Source organism: Physcomitrium patens, chromosome 11 (assembly GCF_059467195.1).
Source record: "Physcomitrium patens ecotype Gransden chromosome 11, ASM5946719v1, whole genome shotgun sequence".
Classification (NCBI taxonomy): domain Eukaryota; kingdom Viridiplantae; phylum Streptophyta; class Bryopsida; order Funariales; family Funariaceae; genus Physcomitrium; species Physcomitrium patens.
In genome coordinates, this window is record NC_143420.1 from 1,798,473 (window position 1) to 1,813,742 (window position 15,270).

At 40.1% G+C, this 15,270-nt stretch overlaps 2 protein-coding genes across 6 annotated transcripts; one reads left to right on the top strand and one right to left on the bottom strand.

The window, feature by feature from the left end:
• Positions 1-100: 100 nt before the first annotated feature.
• Positions 101-6,091, bottom strand: LOC112288775 (vacuolar-sorting receptor 3). Of its 2 annotated transcripts, XM_090254035.1 has the most exons (14): positions 5,646-6,091; positions 5,149-5,498; positions 3,773-4,197; positions 3,326-3,593; positions 3,066-3,154; positions 2,794-2,863; positions 2,401-2,555; positions 2,135-2,216; positions 1,858-1,940; positions 1,466-1,538; positions 1,129-1,257; positions 765-874; positions 553-653; positions 101-445 (listed from the first exon to the last, which is right to left on the bottom strand). In XM_090254035.1, exons 2-13 carry the CDS (start codon positions 5,450-5,452, stop codon positions 558-560), a joined length of 1,884 nt encoding a protein of 627 aa, XP_090110161.1. In that variant the 5' UTR covers positions 5,453-5,498; positions 5,646-6,091; the 3' UTR covers positions 101-445; positions 553-557. The 2 variants fall into 2 exon arrangements, with proteins under 2 accessions (XP_090110161.1, XP_024389091.1); XM_024533323.3 differs by having other exon boundaries at positions 5,149-5,895.
• Positions 6,092-6,698: 607 nt separating this feature from the next.
• LOC112288691 (uncharacterized protein At4g37920) lies at positions 6,699-10,347 on the top strand. 4 transcript variants are annotated; one of them, XM_090254038.1, is made up of 6 exons: positions 6,699-6,981; positions 8,181-8,520; positions 8,642-8,810; positions 9,043-9,287; positions 9,596-9,783; positions 9,999-10,347. In XM_090254038.1, exons 1-6 carry the CDS (start codon positions 6,887-6,889, stop codon positions 10,156-10,158), a joined length of 1,197 nt encoding a protein of 398 aa, XP_090110164.1. In that variant the 5' UTR covers positions 6,699-6,886; the 3' UTR covers positions 10,159-10,347. The 4 variants fall into 4 exon arrangements, with proteins under 4 accessions (XP_090110164.1, XP_090110163.1, XP_024388931.2 ...); XM_090254037.1 differs by having other exon boundaries at positions 8,197-8,520; positions 9,968-10,347; XM_024533163.3 differs by having other exon boundaries at positions 8,197-8,520.
• Positions 10,348-15,270: the final 4,923 nt, after the last annotated feature.

Sequence of the window (15,270 nt, forward strand, 5' to 3'; positions counted from 1 at the left end):
GCAACGACACCACTCGTTGCCCGAGTCCCAAATCTCCCCAAACCACAGATTACTTCCCCTTCAGCCCTAACCACAGTTCCCCTCTTGCACACCAAGGGACTTTCACGCCAAAAGGGTGTCAATCAGACTCCATTACTTTTGCAAATGGTGCACAGCAAGGGTCCTACCCAATGTCGATTCCGCTCCACAAACTCACCTCACACATCCACCCCTCCATGATCTCCCACTTTATCAACTATCCAAATGCCCATCCTCCTGTTCCTCCCCTCTCCAATTTACACAACTTCCTACCACTACCTCTAACAATGCTACGCTCGAGACACGCAGCCTTCCGTCTCCAATCGCTCGCCGTTCACTCATCTACCACGGATGCTGCGCTCCTCTCAATACGCACAAAACAAGCCTTCGCCGGTTTCGCTCGCCACCACCTCCGTGCTCCCGGCATCTGCACGCACGGAAACCATGTTCACATACACACAACAATGGCACTCGTCCAATACCAACACCTTGACGACCGCCAAAGTGTCACTCGCCATCAGTCAAACGACTTACCACGATCATATCTCGTCAGCCATGTGGTTTTGCGATTCGTTCTGGCTGTCCAACGGCATATACTGGGCCATGATTGCCCGAATCTCCGAGTCCATGTATGACTGCACATTCATGCAACACACCATGTCATCCCCCGCACTCGCCACACAACACGACAAAACAACTCGTTATCCTGCAAAGCCACCCACTGACCACGACCATCCCGCCCTTACCCGAAGACGGTACTTGTACACGACGTACGCGCCAACTCCGAGCACGGCCAACCCAGCCAACACGATCAGCGTGACGAACCACCCCAGTTTCGATGGCTGGCTCTGCTTGCCTGCACGCACACCGGCCAACATACGCCCAAGTCAGTACCCTTTCCCACCCCGCCTACCATCGCCGCACCGCTGCCAACGGCACCCGCATCAACACACTCCCCCACTTCACCAAATCCATCCACCGCACTTCGCACCTCCAGCCTCATTCCACCTCATACTCCCCTCTCGCACCCCACCACCACCGACGTCCCCAACAAACCATCACGACCACAATGCTCCCTCTTCACATCTCTGCGACTCTCAACACACTTACTGATGCATGTGTCGTGCTCGCCGATGTACAGCAGATCGCCACCACACTGACAGTCGTACCCACCCCATGTGTTCGTACACGTGCAGTCTGGACACTGGCACTTGGTCCTCCTCGTACATTCGTTAATGTCTGCACCGCACACCAACACCACACGTCATTCTCTACACTCACCACAACTTCCCTCCCTCCCATCCGCTCCCCGCAACCTGTCTCCCCATACTCTTCATAAACCATCCCATCGCAAACATCTCTCGTGGTTAATCACTGTTGAGTGTGCGCGTCTCCTGCGACTCCGCGCACGAGAACCATCACCCGTAACCAGAACACAGTCCCATACCTACGCAGCCGTTTGTGGTGTTCTTGCCGTCACCCTCAAAACCCACCGGGCATTTGCACCCTGCGTTATCATCCTGCCACCAACCACAGCCCCAGTCACTACGCGAACCCAGACACACGCCCACGACTACCGGACCCCACACCTCCGCATACATACTGCGTGCACTCAACACCGACACTGGGTCAATACCTCCGCTGCAGTTCTACAACCTCCGCATCTGCACATACCTCCACCCTCCTAATTTGCAAATCCTGCTTCATCACACCGTGACGTCCAGCAACAGATATTGCCCTGCGAGCACGCTCACCGCCTACCCAACTGCGAGGACGACTGCCTCATCAAACGGAAAACTTAAAAACCTCCTACACCACGAAACCTGCCGAAACCGATACCTGGCAAGCTGATTTTGTGACCCCATCTCGATTTTCCTGCCAGCACTCTCCGTTGCCGATCTTGCACCGACCAGGTCCCTTGGCTGCTTCACCCCACAACCATGTCACAATCAATTCACGCCACAAACACCACAAGCATCCATTCTGCTTCAACATACACGCTCCAAACCTACACAACATCATCTCCTGCCACCCATCCTAACAGCGACTAAAACCCCAAAACCCAAATCATCCGCAACTCATTCAGCTACCACCCTACACAGCACATGCCTCCTACCTTCACAGTGCGTGTAACCGTCACCCTCAAACTGCACGCCCTTCACCAACGGACACTGACAAACCCGACCACGGAACGTGTCCTGCACAATCAACGCGTACATAGCCCGTCAGCACAACCTGCTTTCCGACTCCCATTCTCCAACACTATACATCACATCCCTCCACATTCCAACGCGCCTGCTCCCCTGCCCCGCTCAAACCTGCACGCCCACGCCCACGCACCAAATGCACCACGATACGCCTTACACCTATCTACCGCATTACCTGGCATGCCGTTAGGTCGCCACTGCTCCAGCATCCACCGTTGTTCTCCAAGCACTCGTTTGTTTGCAATGTATCGCTCAAACAAGCTGGCGGGTCTGAAGCCTCTTCGAAACCGCTGCAGATGGCCTTCAACACCGCCGACTTGTCCAACTTCCCTGCGGCACCACCATCCAACCTCTCGCTCATTCACCGCACCACTATCTTCCCATCCCACTTTCTGCCTTTCTACCTCACGCATTACCACCTCCATCATCCTCATCCACAAACATGGATCCACCTTTCCACTCCACTATACCACAAACCCCCTCACACCACTATGCGACCACCCGACATGGCAGCAAGAGCCACAGCAGCCAAGAGCGATAGCTAAACGACACTCGATGGAACACCTACCTCGATATTGCCTGTTGTTGATTATCAGAGTTGGCAGGATAGTAACGTCACCCCGATCGCCCTGCCCAACCTGCCCGCCACACAACCCATCCAACACATCTTCAACAACATACCCAGATTCGAATAACACGTATCAATGCTCTAACTCTATACGTTTCCGCTCCAACATGGGCCACTACATAACCGCTACATAACACTACATCAATCCTGCCACATCACATTCTCCACTCTCTCCGCCATCCAACTCCCACTAAAACTGGTCACACTACAACCTGTGCATCTTGCTCGTGCTTCAGAATCGGATGGTCTTGGTCTGCATTCGGGTCGCCCATGCACTTCTGCACCGCACCCACGTCAATGGCTGCATCCCACAAACCACAGGTAAGCGTCCACCATATCCACTTCTACCCACCCAAGCTGCAGCAGCAACAAACCCCATCCAACCTATTCAGCTCTACAATGCGCCACCCCCACATTCCCCATCGTGGCCGCAGCCCACGCCGCCCACAAACAACGGGTCCAGACACTTTACATAAAGACTTGATCACTTCTTCCGCGCACTCCGGACCATACTTCTTCTCCTTCATCGGACACCGGATCTGGAAGTCTGTCACAAAGTCCCACCACTTCCACGGCTTCCCGGTGTCGTTCGTCACCTTGAACACGCACAGCTGTCGCAGGTTCTCGATCACCACTTGCTTCCCATCGTACCCCACCGAAAAATCCTGTTCCGGATCCGGGGCACAGTACCGCCCGTTGTTGATGCATTGCGACTTGCACTGCTTGCTCTCGATAAAAGCCTGACCACAGACCACCGCCCACAATGCTTAGCTCCCCAACGTTTCATCATACCACGATCGCAGTCCCCCCACACATCGCCGCTCCACATCCTATGCACCACTGGCTTGCGATCGACCACCCCACCCACGTCACACTTCCTCCACTTCGCACCACAAACCTGGAAACACACCAGCCTTACCTGCGGGCAGTACCACGTGATGTAGTGAGGGGTGAACTGCGTGTAGCCGCCCTGCTCCAGCATCTGAGCGACTCCCTTGTAATTCCGCACGAACTCCACCTGCGCATCGCATTTCGGCCCGCACTCGTCGTTGCTGTTCGTCCAGAACTCGTACTCCACGCGCTTGTCCGGGTGGGGAAGTGACTCACGCCAGTCGAGTTTGATCGACACCATCTCCTTGTCGCTCAGCGCCTTCTTCAAGCTGTCCCCTAGGTCCTTCGTGATCAGAGCCGACGGGATCGTGATGTTCTGGATGAACTGCGATGCTGCGGGATCCTCCTCCGGAGAATCCATCGTTATCAGCTTCTCCTGCTTGTTGTCTGCCACCAGCACCGCCGCCGCTCCCGCCTGCTGCGCGTACCACACTTTCGTCGCGAAGTAACAATCTGCACCCACCCAGATTCCATCTCTCGCCTGAGTAAACTATGCCATCCAAATCAACGACTCAACTATTATCACGCATCTGCACCATTTCCACGGAAACCCGCCACCTCAAGATGGGGGATACGTAAAGTGAACCACGCGCCTTTCACTCATTGTGTGCCTCCACCACGCCGCATTCACATTCTCTGCAGCTCCGCGGCACCGGCTGCAATCCATTTGCGACGCCGACCCCAAACTACCTATAACCGAACTCTTCTACAGACCTTGCCGTGCCCTCGGCAACACTGTTTCCGATGATTCCCCACTCCTCGCCGATCCACGCCGGCTACTCAAATCTACAACCCCTGCCACCTCTTGCACGCCTATACCAATGCGACAAAGTGCACCCACGTTGTGTCTTCACCTCTGCCCGCACTCCACGAACGTCCTCAGCATCCCGTCAAAACCTCAAATTCCCATCCACTCTACGACACAGGCCGCCAAATCTCAAGGGGGCGCCAAGTATCTAAAACAGATCGCATCCTCCTCGCCGCGTGCGTTGGCCTTTGCATGGCCTACCAGAATCGGACAGCGCGTGTCATCCCACACACGCCGCGCTACTGACCATCTTGCGGACATTCCCGCTGGAAATATTTCCACAGTGGAAGGCGGAATCCCCCAATCACCACCCAATCGACACTTCCCTCACGATGATTCAAATGGACCACACGCCCAAACACAGCGGACTTCGACTCATACTACGCACTCACTGGGCTTCGATTTCATCCCAACTTCACGCCCGGACGCCACGAGTGCGCAAACCAAATCGAACCAATGCCACCCACTGCCGAACCAGACACGCCTAGAAGGTCTGGGAAGACATTCCTATCACGTTGCTCGATTCCTCGGGCGGATGATCAGAAGGACATAATTTGCAAATCTCACAAGAGTAAGAGTAAAGATAGCGACTTTACCTCCGCGATCAACCAGCGCAAAGACGGGCCGCTGCCCAGGCACGGACTTGAACTGATCCGTCGGAAATGCTTCGCACGCCTTCGAATTCACGCTCGGGTACGACACGGTGCCGCTGAGGGTGCCGCCATATTGCGGCACTCCGAAGTTGCCGATAGCGCTCTGATGCTTCCCCTTCAAACTCTCCGGCGAAGTGACCATCAAAGCCGACTCCTCCACAACAAACGTACTCCACGCGGGCACGGCCAGCAGCAGCAACACCACCATGGCCACCGCTCGGCACCCGCACCGTCCCATGGTCCACATCTTGCCCCTCACCCGGCCTGCTCTATTCACAACCTTCAAATCAATCCTACACAATTCACGACACAACGTTCTCAAAGCTGCCAACGCCCAATTTCAAAACCCTTCCCACTCAGCGGTAGTAACCATCATAGATTTCTTTTTAACGCGCTATCTTTCCCTGTCGTCTTTAACCCAACTTCGCACTTCTGCTTACCCTAACGTAGCATCTCCTTTTCTCCGCGGATCGTCAACTCCTCGAAACACAACAACAAACTTTCTCACGATCTAACCGCAACTCGAAGGGAAATGCTCGGTAAACAGGTAGCATTTTTGGGCACGGAAGGGAGGTATAGCGCGAGTTATCCGGCGTGGGACGGCGGGGAGGGGCTGCAGGTATGCGATTCCGTGAGCGCGTGGAGATTGTTGAAGAGCAGCGATGCTGGACCGGGGGTGGGGCAATCTTACCCGGGGGGGGGGGGGGGGGGGGGGGAGTGGCTAGATCTCTCTTTCTGGATTCCGCCTTGTCGGTCTCAGTCCCTGGCTGTGCTACACGATGCATGACTCGGGCGTTGTGCTCGCAACCAGCGTTGTGCTCGCAAGCCATGCGATCGGTGTGGCATGGTGATGATGATGAGGGGGGGTTGGCTAGATCGCAAGCCATGAAACTCCATGCTCTCAACATCTTTCTGTCAAATTCGTTCCTTTATATTCTTCTCCGTGTCCACATTCTCCCTTGAAGGATTTAATTCCTATTGGAAAAACTGAGCAATTTCTGCATGATAGGAGCATCAGTTTCAAAAAGAGTTGCTGGCCATTGTGATACTTAGGTGATATTGAAATGTTCAATCTGCGATATTTTTTGAACAAATTCGATTATATATTCAAGATTTATTTTGTTCCTTGTATTGTGTTCGGTCTGTATTGTCATCACACATAATCTGCCTTTAATTTTTAATTGCAAATTGAATTTTTTTACTACAAAAATTTAGCATGGTATTTTGTGGGTACTTGTTACTATTCGTTTTTATACTTATGTTTTCAAATATTTGTGTCTTTTAATTTGACGATATTGAAAACATTCACAGTGTACAAATAAACAAGCAATCCAACGACTTGATACCTGGATATGTGAAGGGGTATGTACCTTCCTGAGATATATATGTCCCGGAAAGTAGGCACATACCCTGGGAAGTGAGCTTGAGCTGAAACTTGTTGTCACAGGCTCTGGATATGCTGAGGGGAGAGAGGGAGCGGAGGTTTTGAGACTGAGTGGCGGGGTTTGGGGTCGAGGAAGAGCTATGGCAATCCGTGTGCCGTCCATGGCTGTAGCGAGTGCGCCCGCTGTGAGGGCAGGGTTGGTTCCGGAGCTCGTGAATTCGGGGAGACTCGGGAGCTTCAATGATTTTTGTCGGATGGCTTGGAGTGCGCGTGGGGCTCCAGCAGGCTTGAGGATGAATGCAGCTCGAAGAAGAGACGTGGTGGTCGTTGCGGTTGGATTTACTGGAAGCGGAAGGAAATCGAGAAGTGGTCAGCAAGCTCGCACAACACAGGTTCGTGCGTGTTGATCGCTTTCTCCTTTCACGTGTGTAGTCTCTTATTGAAAACTCGTGCATCGTCTTGTCTGTTTTGCAGGAGCGGTGGTTAACTTGGTATTTCAACGAATGAGTAGCATGTTGCAAATTTAGGACGCCAAAAACGTTCAGTGTACTCTCAAATTTCTATCTTGGCCCCCTTATTTAACCAGTAGCGGTGCAATGGGTTTTGTTTATTTTTAGGTTCGTAGAGTGGTATTCGGGTGTCGTGTTCAAATAACCAAGCACGGTGTCTGAAATGGCTCTGCGAAAGCTGGAATTGAAAGTGAAGCTGGCTTTTTTATGCTCCTCAGAGTATCCTGTTAGATACCCATCATTGATTTTGATGCCCATATTTATCCTTGTTATAGATTCGGGAAATATTTCGTTGACAAATTATATCCTACATGTTGTTCATTTTACGCCGATCGATTTTTTCGAGCTTCACTTCCGCGTCATTCGAAACAGGCGTTTTCTGTCGCGCTGGGGGCTTAATGCCAATCTAAATTGTTGTCGTTTAGAGGGGCATGTAGTCTTGGAGCCTTATTTTGAAATTCAGGTATTGTTAGGAGTGTGTCAGGTCAAGACGAGCTTCTTGCAAGCTTGTTCTTGAAAGTGGTCTTTGATTTCAGGCGAAATGAGTAGGTTCGAAAGTCAATGTTTTGGTGGATAAACCCTAGGTCGACCCATTTTCCGCTTCCTTACTGTATTTTTTGCCTGGGACCCTTGAGCAGCGTTTTTTCGTACATTTCGAAGCCTTGAGAAGTTGTCTTTAAAGGAGCTCTTATCTGTAAAATGCCTTGGGATGCAAGGCAACTGAACAACTCAGGTCGCATATATTACGTGCTGCTTTCGAAATTTCAGACAACCTGTTGAGTGAGTTTGGATTCATATGATCTTTAAGCTGTAGTCGTTGATCGTATGAACGGATCGGTAACGTGGCAGAATTATCTCATGAAGATGCTCTGGGTGTACAGGAGGAGATAACCCCTAGTATTTTTACTAGGATTCAATCTCAACTAGTGTTTTTGGGACATTTATTTAAACTGGTAAACAGCAGAGTGTCTGCTGTAAGCACTTGTGTGTTGGGATGTATTGTCATTTGATCAATTGATTTCAACTGTGTTAAATTTGAGAGGGGGTTTTCCTGATCTTTTCTGATATTTTTGACTTTTTAGTGATGTGGTGATTCAGGTGACAGTAGATGAGAATAGCTACAAAAGTGAAGCTGACTTCACGCACACAAGGAGCTCCAACGAGGGCATGGACGGCCTAGCCTCTCGTGAAGCTCAAGAAGAGGCTGAGTCCAGTAGAATAAATCGTATTTGTGATAAATTAATAGATGTTTTTCTAGTGGAGAAGAACAATCCGGAAGAGTGGCATATTTATCTAGCTGTAAGTAAAGAATGGCCGAATATTAGACCTCATTTTTTCAGCCGCTGCAAAGTCCAGGCTGCTCAGACAGAAGATCCTCAGAGAAGGACTAACCTGCTCAAACTTACGAGGCGTTTGAAGGATGTATGTCATTTATGCCACAATGGTCTCTGATTCTCTATCTTCGCATTGATTAAGAAATTCGTTCATTTTCTGCTGTCTATCATGTGAAATAACTTGAAGGATGATGGTGCCTCGCGTGCAGTTGGATGAAGATATGCAGCAGCACAATAAACTTCTTGCTTTAATTGAGGAGTCTCCTACGAAATTAGATGCCATTGTAGCTCGCCAAAGAAAAGATTTCACTGATCATTTCTTCGAGCACCTTCGAATACTCATTCATTCAAGCTTTGATGATCAGAATCGTAGGGAAGGTACGATATTATCATGTGTTTAATTTTTATTAGCTATCAGGTTTCATGGTTATGCATTTGATGATAGTTTACATGTGCAATACGCCATTCTGGTTTTATCCTCTATAAATACTGGATTATCTCCTTTCTATTCATATGATTTTTATAGTTTAGACCTGCTCGTCAGTCTTTCGTCATCTTTAATGTTAGGAGATCAACATCTGTCAATGATAGTATATCTTGTCTATCACAGAACTGTCCGCTATCGCGAAGAAGTGCGTGGCAACTGTTCAAGAGTACGACAAGAATTCCAAGGACTTCATGTCATTAAGTGCAGCACAAATGAAATTTGATGACATCGTAAAATCACCTTCTATAGAAATAGCAACTAAGAAAATAGAGAATCTTGCTAAAAAAGGCGAGCTGGATTCTTCGCTTATGCTTCTCTTGTCAAAGGCCTATGCTGCATCAAAGGAATCTACTCTCATGAAAGAGGAGGTGGAACATACCTTCTCTACTAGCTATCTCACTAAGCCCGAGTCATTTCACGAATTGTCTTGCTGGATGCCTGGTTGAATGACTCTTTTTAGATTGTGTAAATATTGTGGTGGTGAAACTTGATCCGTTGATTGGCAACTTAATTATGCTCTAATCAGTTACTGTGATTTAGTTGGGATAATTGTAAAGTGGTTTCATATCTGTTCTTCAAAACCAAATCCTGTGGTACTTTTCTTTGAATGTTATTCATTTCAAGGTCTTTTACTCACTGAGCGCTGATAAATATATACTTCTGCGCTACCTGGCAGGCTAAGGACGTCATGCTCCAACTTTATAATGCTGCTAGAGGTAACATGTCCCGCTTAGTGCCCAAAGAAGTTCGAATATTGCGTTACCTCCTTAGCATCAATGATCTTGCTGAAAGATCTGCAGAAATGAGAAATGCCTTTATTCCTGGCCTTGAAATGGAAGGAAAAGATGTTGACCAACTTTACACGTGAGAATCCCTTCACTAAACTCATCTCTTACAATGTGCCATGGTCCTTTTCTCATTTGACCTTTTCTGAATTACGTGGTTCCATCATTTGTTCATATAGTTGTTATCGTCCTCGTAAACGAAGTAGATTCCAATTGGATAGTAATGCTTGTTGTCTGCTCGTCTTTGATCAAATCCTATGCAGGAATTTGAAAAAATACATCGTTGGGCTGCAGGACCCCGGAGGCATTGCTTATGACTATTCAGAATCTTCTTGATGCTGTCGATACGAACAGAAAAGGTGCTTTATTGAAAGAAGCTCGGAAGCTGATCCAACCGAGTGTTTTAGGTCGGCTGAGAGCCATAAAACAGGAGCTGGAGTCCCAATACATGTAAGATATTTAAGTGAACATCGTGCAAGGGATCGCAAAAAGAGACCCATCTGAAAAAAAAAGGTTTCTGCCAATCCCTCTCAGTATGCGTCCATTATTTTCAGTGTGGATGTTTCTAGAGTTGATTTTTCAGATGCGTAGAAAAGCAACAAATTGTGATTGAAGTCTGGTAAATTATGAGATTATTCAAACATATCTAATTACTCGAGATTTTACACAAAAGCATGATGAAATTATTTCTATTCCTTTTAATGTTTTTATGTAAGAGTTAATTAATTTATTAGATTCCTAAATACTGCATGCAAAGTTATAGCCATTTTCATGTACAAGGATGACACCTGTTATGAAGCCATTCCATAATAATGATATTGATTAGTTAGATCTGAGAATTTTTGAAGAAATTAAGTAGATTTCTTCTTAAACTCAAGTAGATTTATTGGGTTTTGTTATTTAAATTTATTAAACACGAAATAGATCTTTTGACCTAACAAAAAAAAAAAAAACTGTATTTTTGTCTATTTATTAATTTGAATATTACCAATGTCTTAATAGATATATATATATATATATATATAAATATATATATCTGTCTGTGTATGTGTGTTTTTAGTTGGTTTCACTATGTGTCATTAAATCTAAACCTGTACAACAAACTGTTGTAAGAGTACTTGTATTTCTAAATGGAGCATATTTATGCAGATTGTAACTTGTTCAAGCCAAAACACATTTCATTTGACAAATAATAAAGTAAAGGGAATGTTAAATAGACCCAAGTTTTTATTAAATTGATCCACCCATCTTAACCATCATGAAAAAAAAAATTGACATCTTGATTCATTTCTCTACTATTGGATCTAAAACCAATGAAAATCAACCACATTCATCATGATTATCATATTTTTATATCATGGGTAGGTTGATTTAGTAAAAACTTGGGTCTATTTAACATTCCTCTACATCGACCTCAAAAGTATATTTGAATTCTTTTATAAAGATTTATTTTGAGATAATTTTAAATTTGAAGTATTATAAATGTCCATTTAGAAAAAAAATAAAAAATAAAAATAAACAACAACAAAAAAAATCTTTATATAATGTGTATATTTAGCTCGTAAAAAATTTTCTTGGACTAAGACATGAAAAGAATTAGATGTAATTTTTTATGAAATATTTGGTATTTTTTGTAAATTTTAAAGTTTTTTCTTTTAAATATAATTTGAAAAGATTACTAAGTGTTATAGTATGATAGTATCAGAGTAACAATAATAGGGAACCACTAGGTGGATACCTCCTTTTTCTCATGTAGACACCTCTCAATGCCACACCAACAATACACCATTGCTACTACATTTTCAACAAGTTTGATACTAATGAAGCTAAGAGGTGTAAAATCAATATATATATATATATAAACCGTATTATTTTATAATTTAACTACAACACATAAGCATTAGTAATACAAAAGTTAATCAAAGCAAATAAAACAAACAATACAAGAGAGATGTCTACTTAGGAGATCAACTATGTAGATACCTCCATTTATTAATTTGCTATGTTTAGCTTATGTATTGCTAATGTTTCTATGTTGTGGATTGATGTTGTTTTTATTGTTGTTTTTTTTATACTTTGAAATCTTGTTACTATCTAGTTTGTTAAAACAATTGTAGCAGTAGTATATTGTTGATGTAGCATTAAAGGATGTCCATGCACTAAAATTATTTATTCAATACAAACCAAAAGTAATATGAAACAATTAGAAATTTGAAATGCAATTCTTTTTTTTAATATACTTTGGTATTTAAATATAAATATAAACATAATTATTATTTGGAACAATTTTTAATAATTTTGATATAAAAATATTTATTTAGTAAAAAATAATAATATGATATTATCTTATCATACATATATTTTGAATTATTAAAAATAAAAATTTTAATTATAGAAACACCACAAACTAATTTATGCTTATTTATTTCTATTTTATTAATATATTATAAAATAAATTTGAATCTAACAATAAAAATTAAATTAGTAAATATCTATAATTTTAAAATTGAACACTAAACTGGTATTATAATGATCACAAGAATAAGAAACAATGCAACACTTTTATCATGCTACAAATTGCAATATGAAGATACATCTTAATCTTGCATTTTTTATAAAAGAAAAGAATATTTTTATACAACTACAAATATTTATAGATGTTCTTTGATGCATTCTTTTATCTTTTAAGTATATAAATGACAATAGTTTTGAATAATTTTTTTGAAAAAAATAGAAATTTTCTACATTTTTAAACTCTTAAATATGTAAAAAAAAAAAAAGAAAAAGAAAAGAAAAGTCTAAAATTTTTTTGTTCTTAATTGTTTTATAGGTATTAAATTCTTAAATATAAATTTATAAAATTTTATTGGTTATATTTTTTTCAAAAATATCAAAAAAATTAAAATCATTTTTATAAAATAAAATTTAAACTAATTAAACCAAAATTTGATAGTATGAAATGATATTATTATAAAGAGATTAGATTCTTATAAAAATCAGTATAAGAATAATTTACTAATTTTAGAATTGAAAATCAATATTAATTAGTATAAAAATCTAAAATTAGATTAAAAAATTACAAATAGTTATTTGAAGATTATTTCTATAAGAACTTTTTATCTATTAATATAGATGAAAATGTGAAAGACCTTTTACTTGAAGAATTTATCAAAATTAAATATAATTTAAATATATTTATATATAATTAGTTATTAAATTTTATTATTTATAATATTAATATTAAAAATAAATACACAAAGCCTACCAAATAAATTAGATTAATCCACTTAATTCTTAAATAAAACAAGAATAATAAATAAGTACTTTTATCAAGCTATCAAGGTAATAAATCTTAATCAATAAAAACCTCAATATACTCTTTTGTCACTCAAAAAGAGCAGATATTAACTCAAAAGTAGTATAGTATTAGAACTAGAGTGGTTATTGATTAAAAAAAATAAAACAAAATTAAAAACTAAAAACTAAAGACTCTTCAAATTAAACTAAGAATAAGAAAGATATTGACAAGAGTAAAGAAGTCTTTACTCTTGCCTCCATGTATACATCTAACTAAGAGCTAAGTAACAATATTTTATAGGAATTCAAATACTTGTCCAATTTGTGAGTCATATGTTTGACTTACAAAATAAGTTTTTTACATGTGTACTACATGATAAACTTATATTATAAGCCACGAACATGTACGACACATGACTAACTTGTTGGCCAAGTATCTAACCTATCAATCAACTACAAACACATATAAAATGAAATCCATATCTATAAAGCTTCACCACAAGATATTATCAAATTTACTTATATATATCTTCTCTCTTATACTTTTTATTTACATAATTAAGTATATTTGTGATAGAGGGCTATGCCTATAGCTATAAAGAACTTATCTATTGCTCAATATAGGAATACTTTAAGATTTACTTGCATTTATAGTCAAGATTATTGATTTCAATTGTAGAGATTTTTCAAAGGTGATTTAGCCATGCATCATCTGTTGACAAAGATTGAAGATTCATCCTTTTATGTTTGCCACACATTTTGGTGGTCTACTTAATACAATATTGGATGGAATAAATATAATTTTGCAATAACATTATTGTGGCATTCATCTAAAATCATGTGTGTTTTATTATCCTAGTTGAATCAAAGGACTTTTAATCAACTAAAGAAGACACTTTAAAATGTATTGATTGTGTATTTGATTTTTTTTAAATTTCATAGTTTATGATGGATATTTTGTATATAATAATCTTTATATATACAACAACATCTTCTATCTTTTAACTTATGAAATATAAGATCATATCTAATCTACACTTGTCCTATCCACTAATCTAAGTTTTCTAAATTTCTAAACTTTAGACCCTAATTTTTTAAAATTCTTCATCTTATATTGTAAAACCTGATATTTTTAACTTTTAATTTTTAAATTTATTTTATATATTTAAATAAATATAGGCAAAATTTTAGATATTTTAATTAATTTTTTTATAATACAATGGATTCATATATATATATATATATATATATATATATATATATAGATGTTTATTACATCATATATTACTCTAACTACTATTTTATTATTAAAAAAAATAAATTTTTTATCCTGATTAGATAAATCTTTATTTTTTAAAAAACATATAGTTTTATTTTACTATCAATTTTTAATATATTTATTTTAATTATATATGCAAGAATATATTTGTTGTATTTGACTAAGTAACACAAGCTTTTTTTGCCTACATTTATTTAAATTATCTATTTATTATAATAAAAAATTAATTAATTATTTATTTATTTATTTATAATTTATACATAAAATATAAATTTTATTTTAATAATTTCTAAATTATCAATTTTTTAATAGAAATAAAATTGATATAAGCTAACAAACTGAGTCCTTTTGACTTATATAATATTTTTTAATAGCATACAATAGCAATACATGTTATTAAGAAAAAGCCATTGTTGTTACTTCACCTATGATAGTTTTGATACGTTACAAAATATGCTATCTTGATTATGCAATCTACTATGATAAAAATAGAATTATAAAAGATTAAAATTAATAAATTTATAGCTAAAGACATAGATAAAAAATACCATGGTTAATCTAGTGAAGGTAAAGGTTAAAGAAATTTTTAAGATTAAGAACAAGAAATCTTAGATCTTAAAAAAATATCACATGATTGTATAAAATCTTTCACTACCTTTTATAGTTGAAGCAACCAATTATTTTTTGAGATTAATTCTAAAATCTTATTATGTTTAAAATATCTTGCTACAAGAAAATTATGATGAGCTTAAAGATTGTGTAATTGTACTTCACTTTCTAAAAACATATAAGAGTTTTTTGAGAAAGTAATGACTATTCTTAAATTCAAATTTAGAAGTATTATAAGACTTATAAGAATTTTTCTTAATTTCATGTATAAAAAGGTATTATGAAAATTTTGAGTAAATTTAATTAAGAAATATTGAATCAACTGGCATTTTGTACTTTATAGCTCAAAGATGAGAAATATTTTAGTTTCAAAAGAATTTT

What these genes read in the sequence shown, in the direction of transcription:
- LOC112288775 (XM_090254035.1), bottom strand. Translation starts at nt 5,452, where the DNA reads ATGTGGACCATGGGACGGTGCGGGTGCCGAGCGGTGGCCATGGTGGTG. An exon ending in CGGTTACACGCACTGTGAAG is followed by an intron (nt 1,941 to 2,134) that starts GTAGGAGGCATG and finishes GGGGTGAAGCAG; the next exon opens with CCAAGGGACCTGGTCGGTGC. An exon ending in CACCACAAACGGCTGCGTAG is followed by an intron (nt 1,258 to 1,465) that starts GTATGGGACTGT and finishes TGTGCGGTGCAG; the next exon opens with ACATTAACGAATGTACGAGG.
- LOC112288691 (XM_024533163.3), top strand. Translation starts at nt 6,730, where the DNA reads ATGGCAATCCGTGTGCCGTCCATGGCTGTAGCGAGTGCGCCCGCTGTG. An exon ending in TGATCAGAATCGTAGGGAAG is followed by an intron (nt 8,811 to 9,042) that starts GTACGATATTAT and finishes TGTCTATCACAG; the next exon opens with AACTGTCCGCTATCGCGAAG. An exon ending in CTACTCTCATGAAAGAGGAG is followed by an intron (nt 9,288 to 9,595) that starts GTGGAACATACC and finishes GCTACCTGGCAG; the next exon opens with GCTAAGGACGTCATGCTCCA.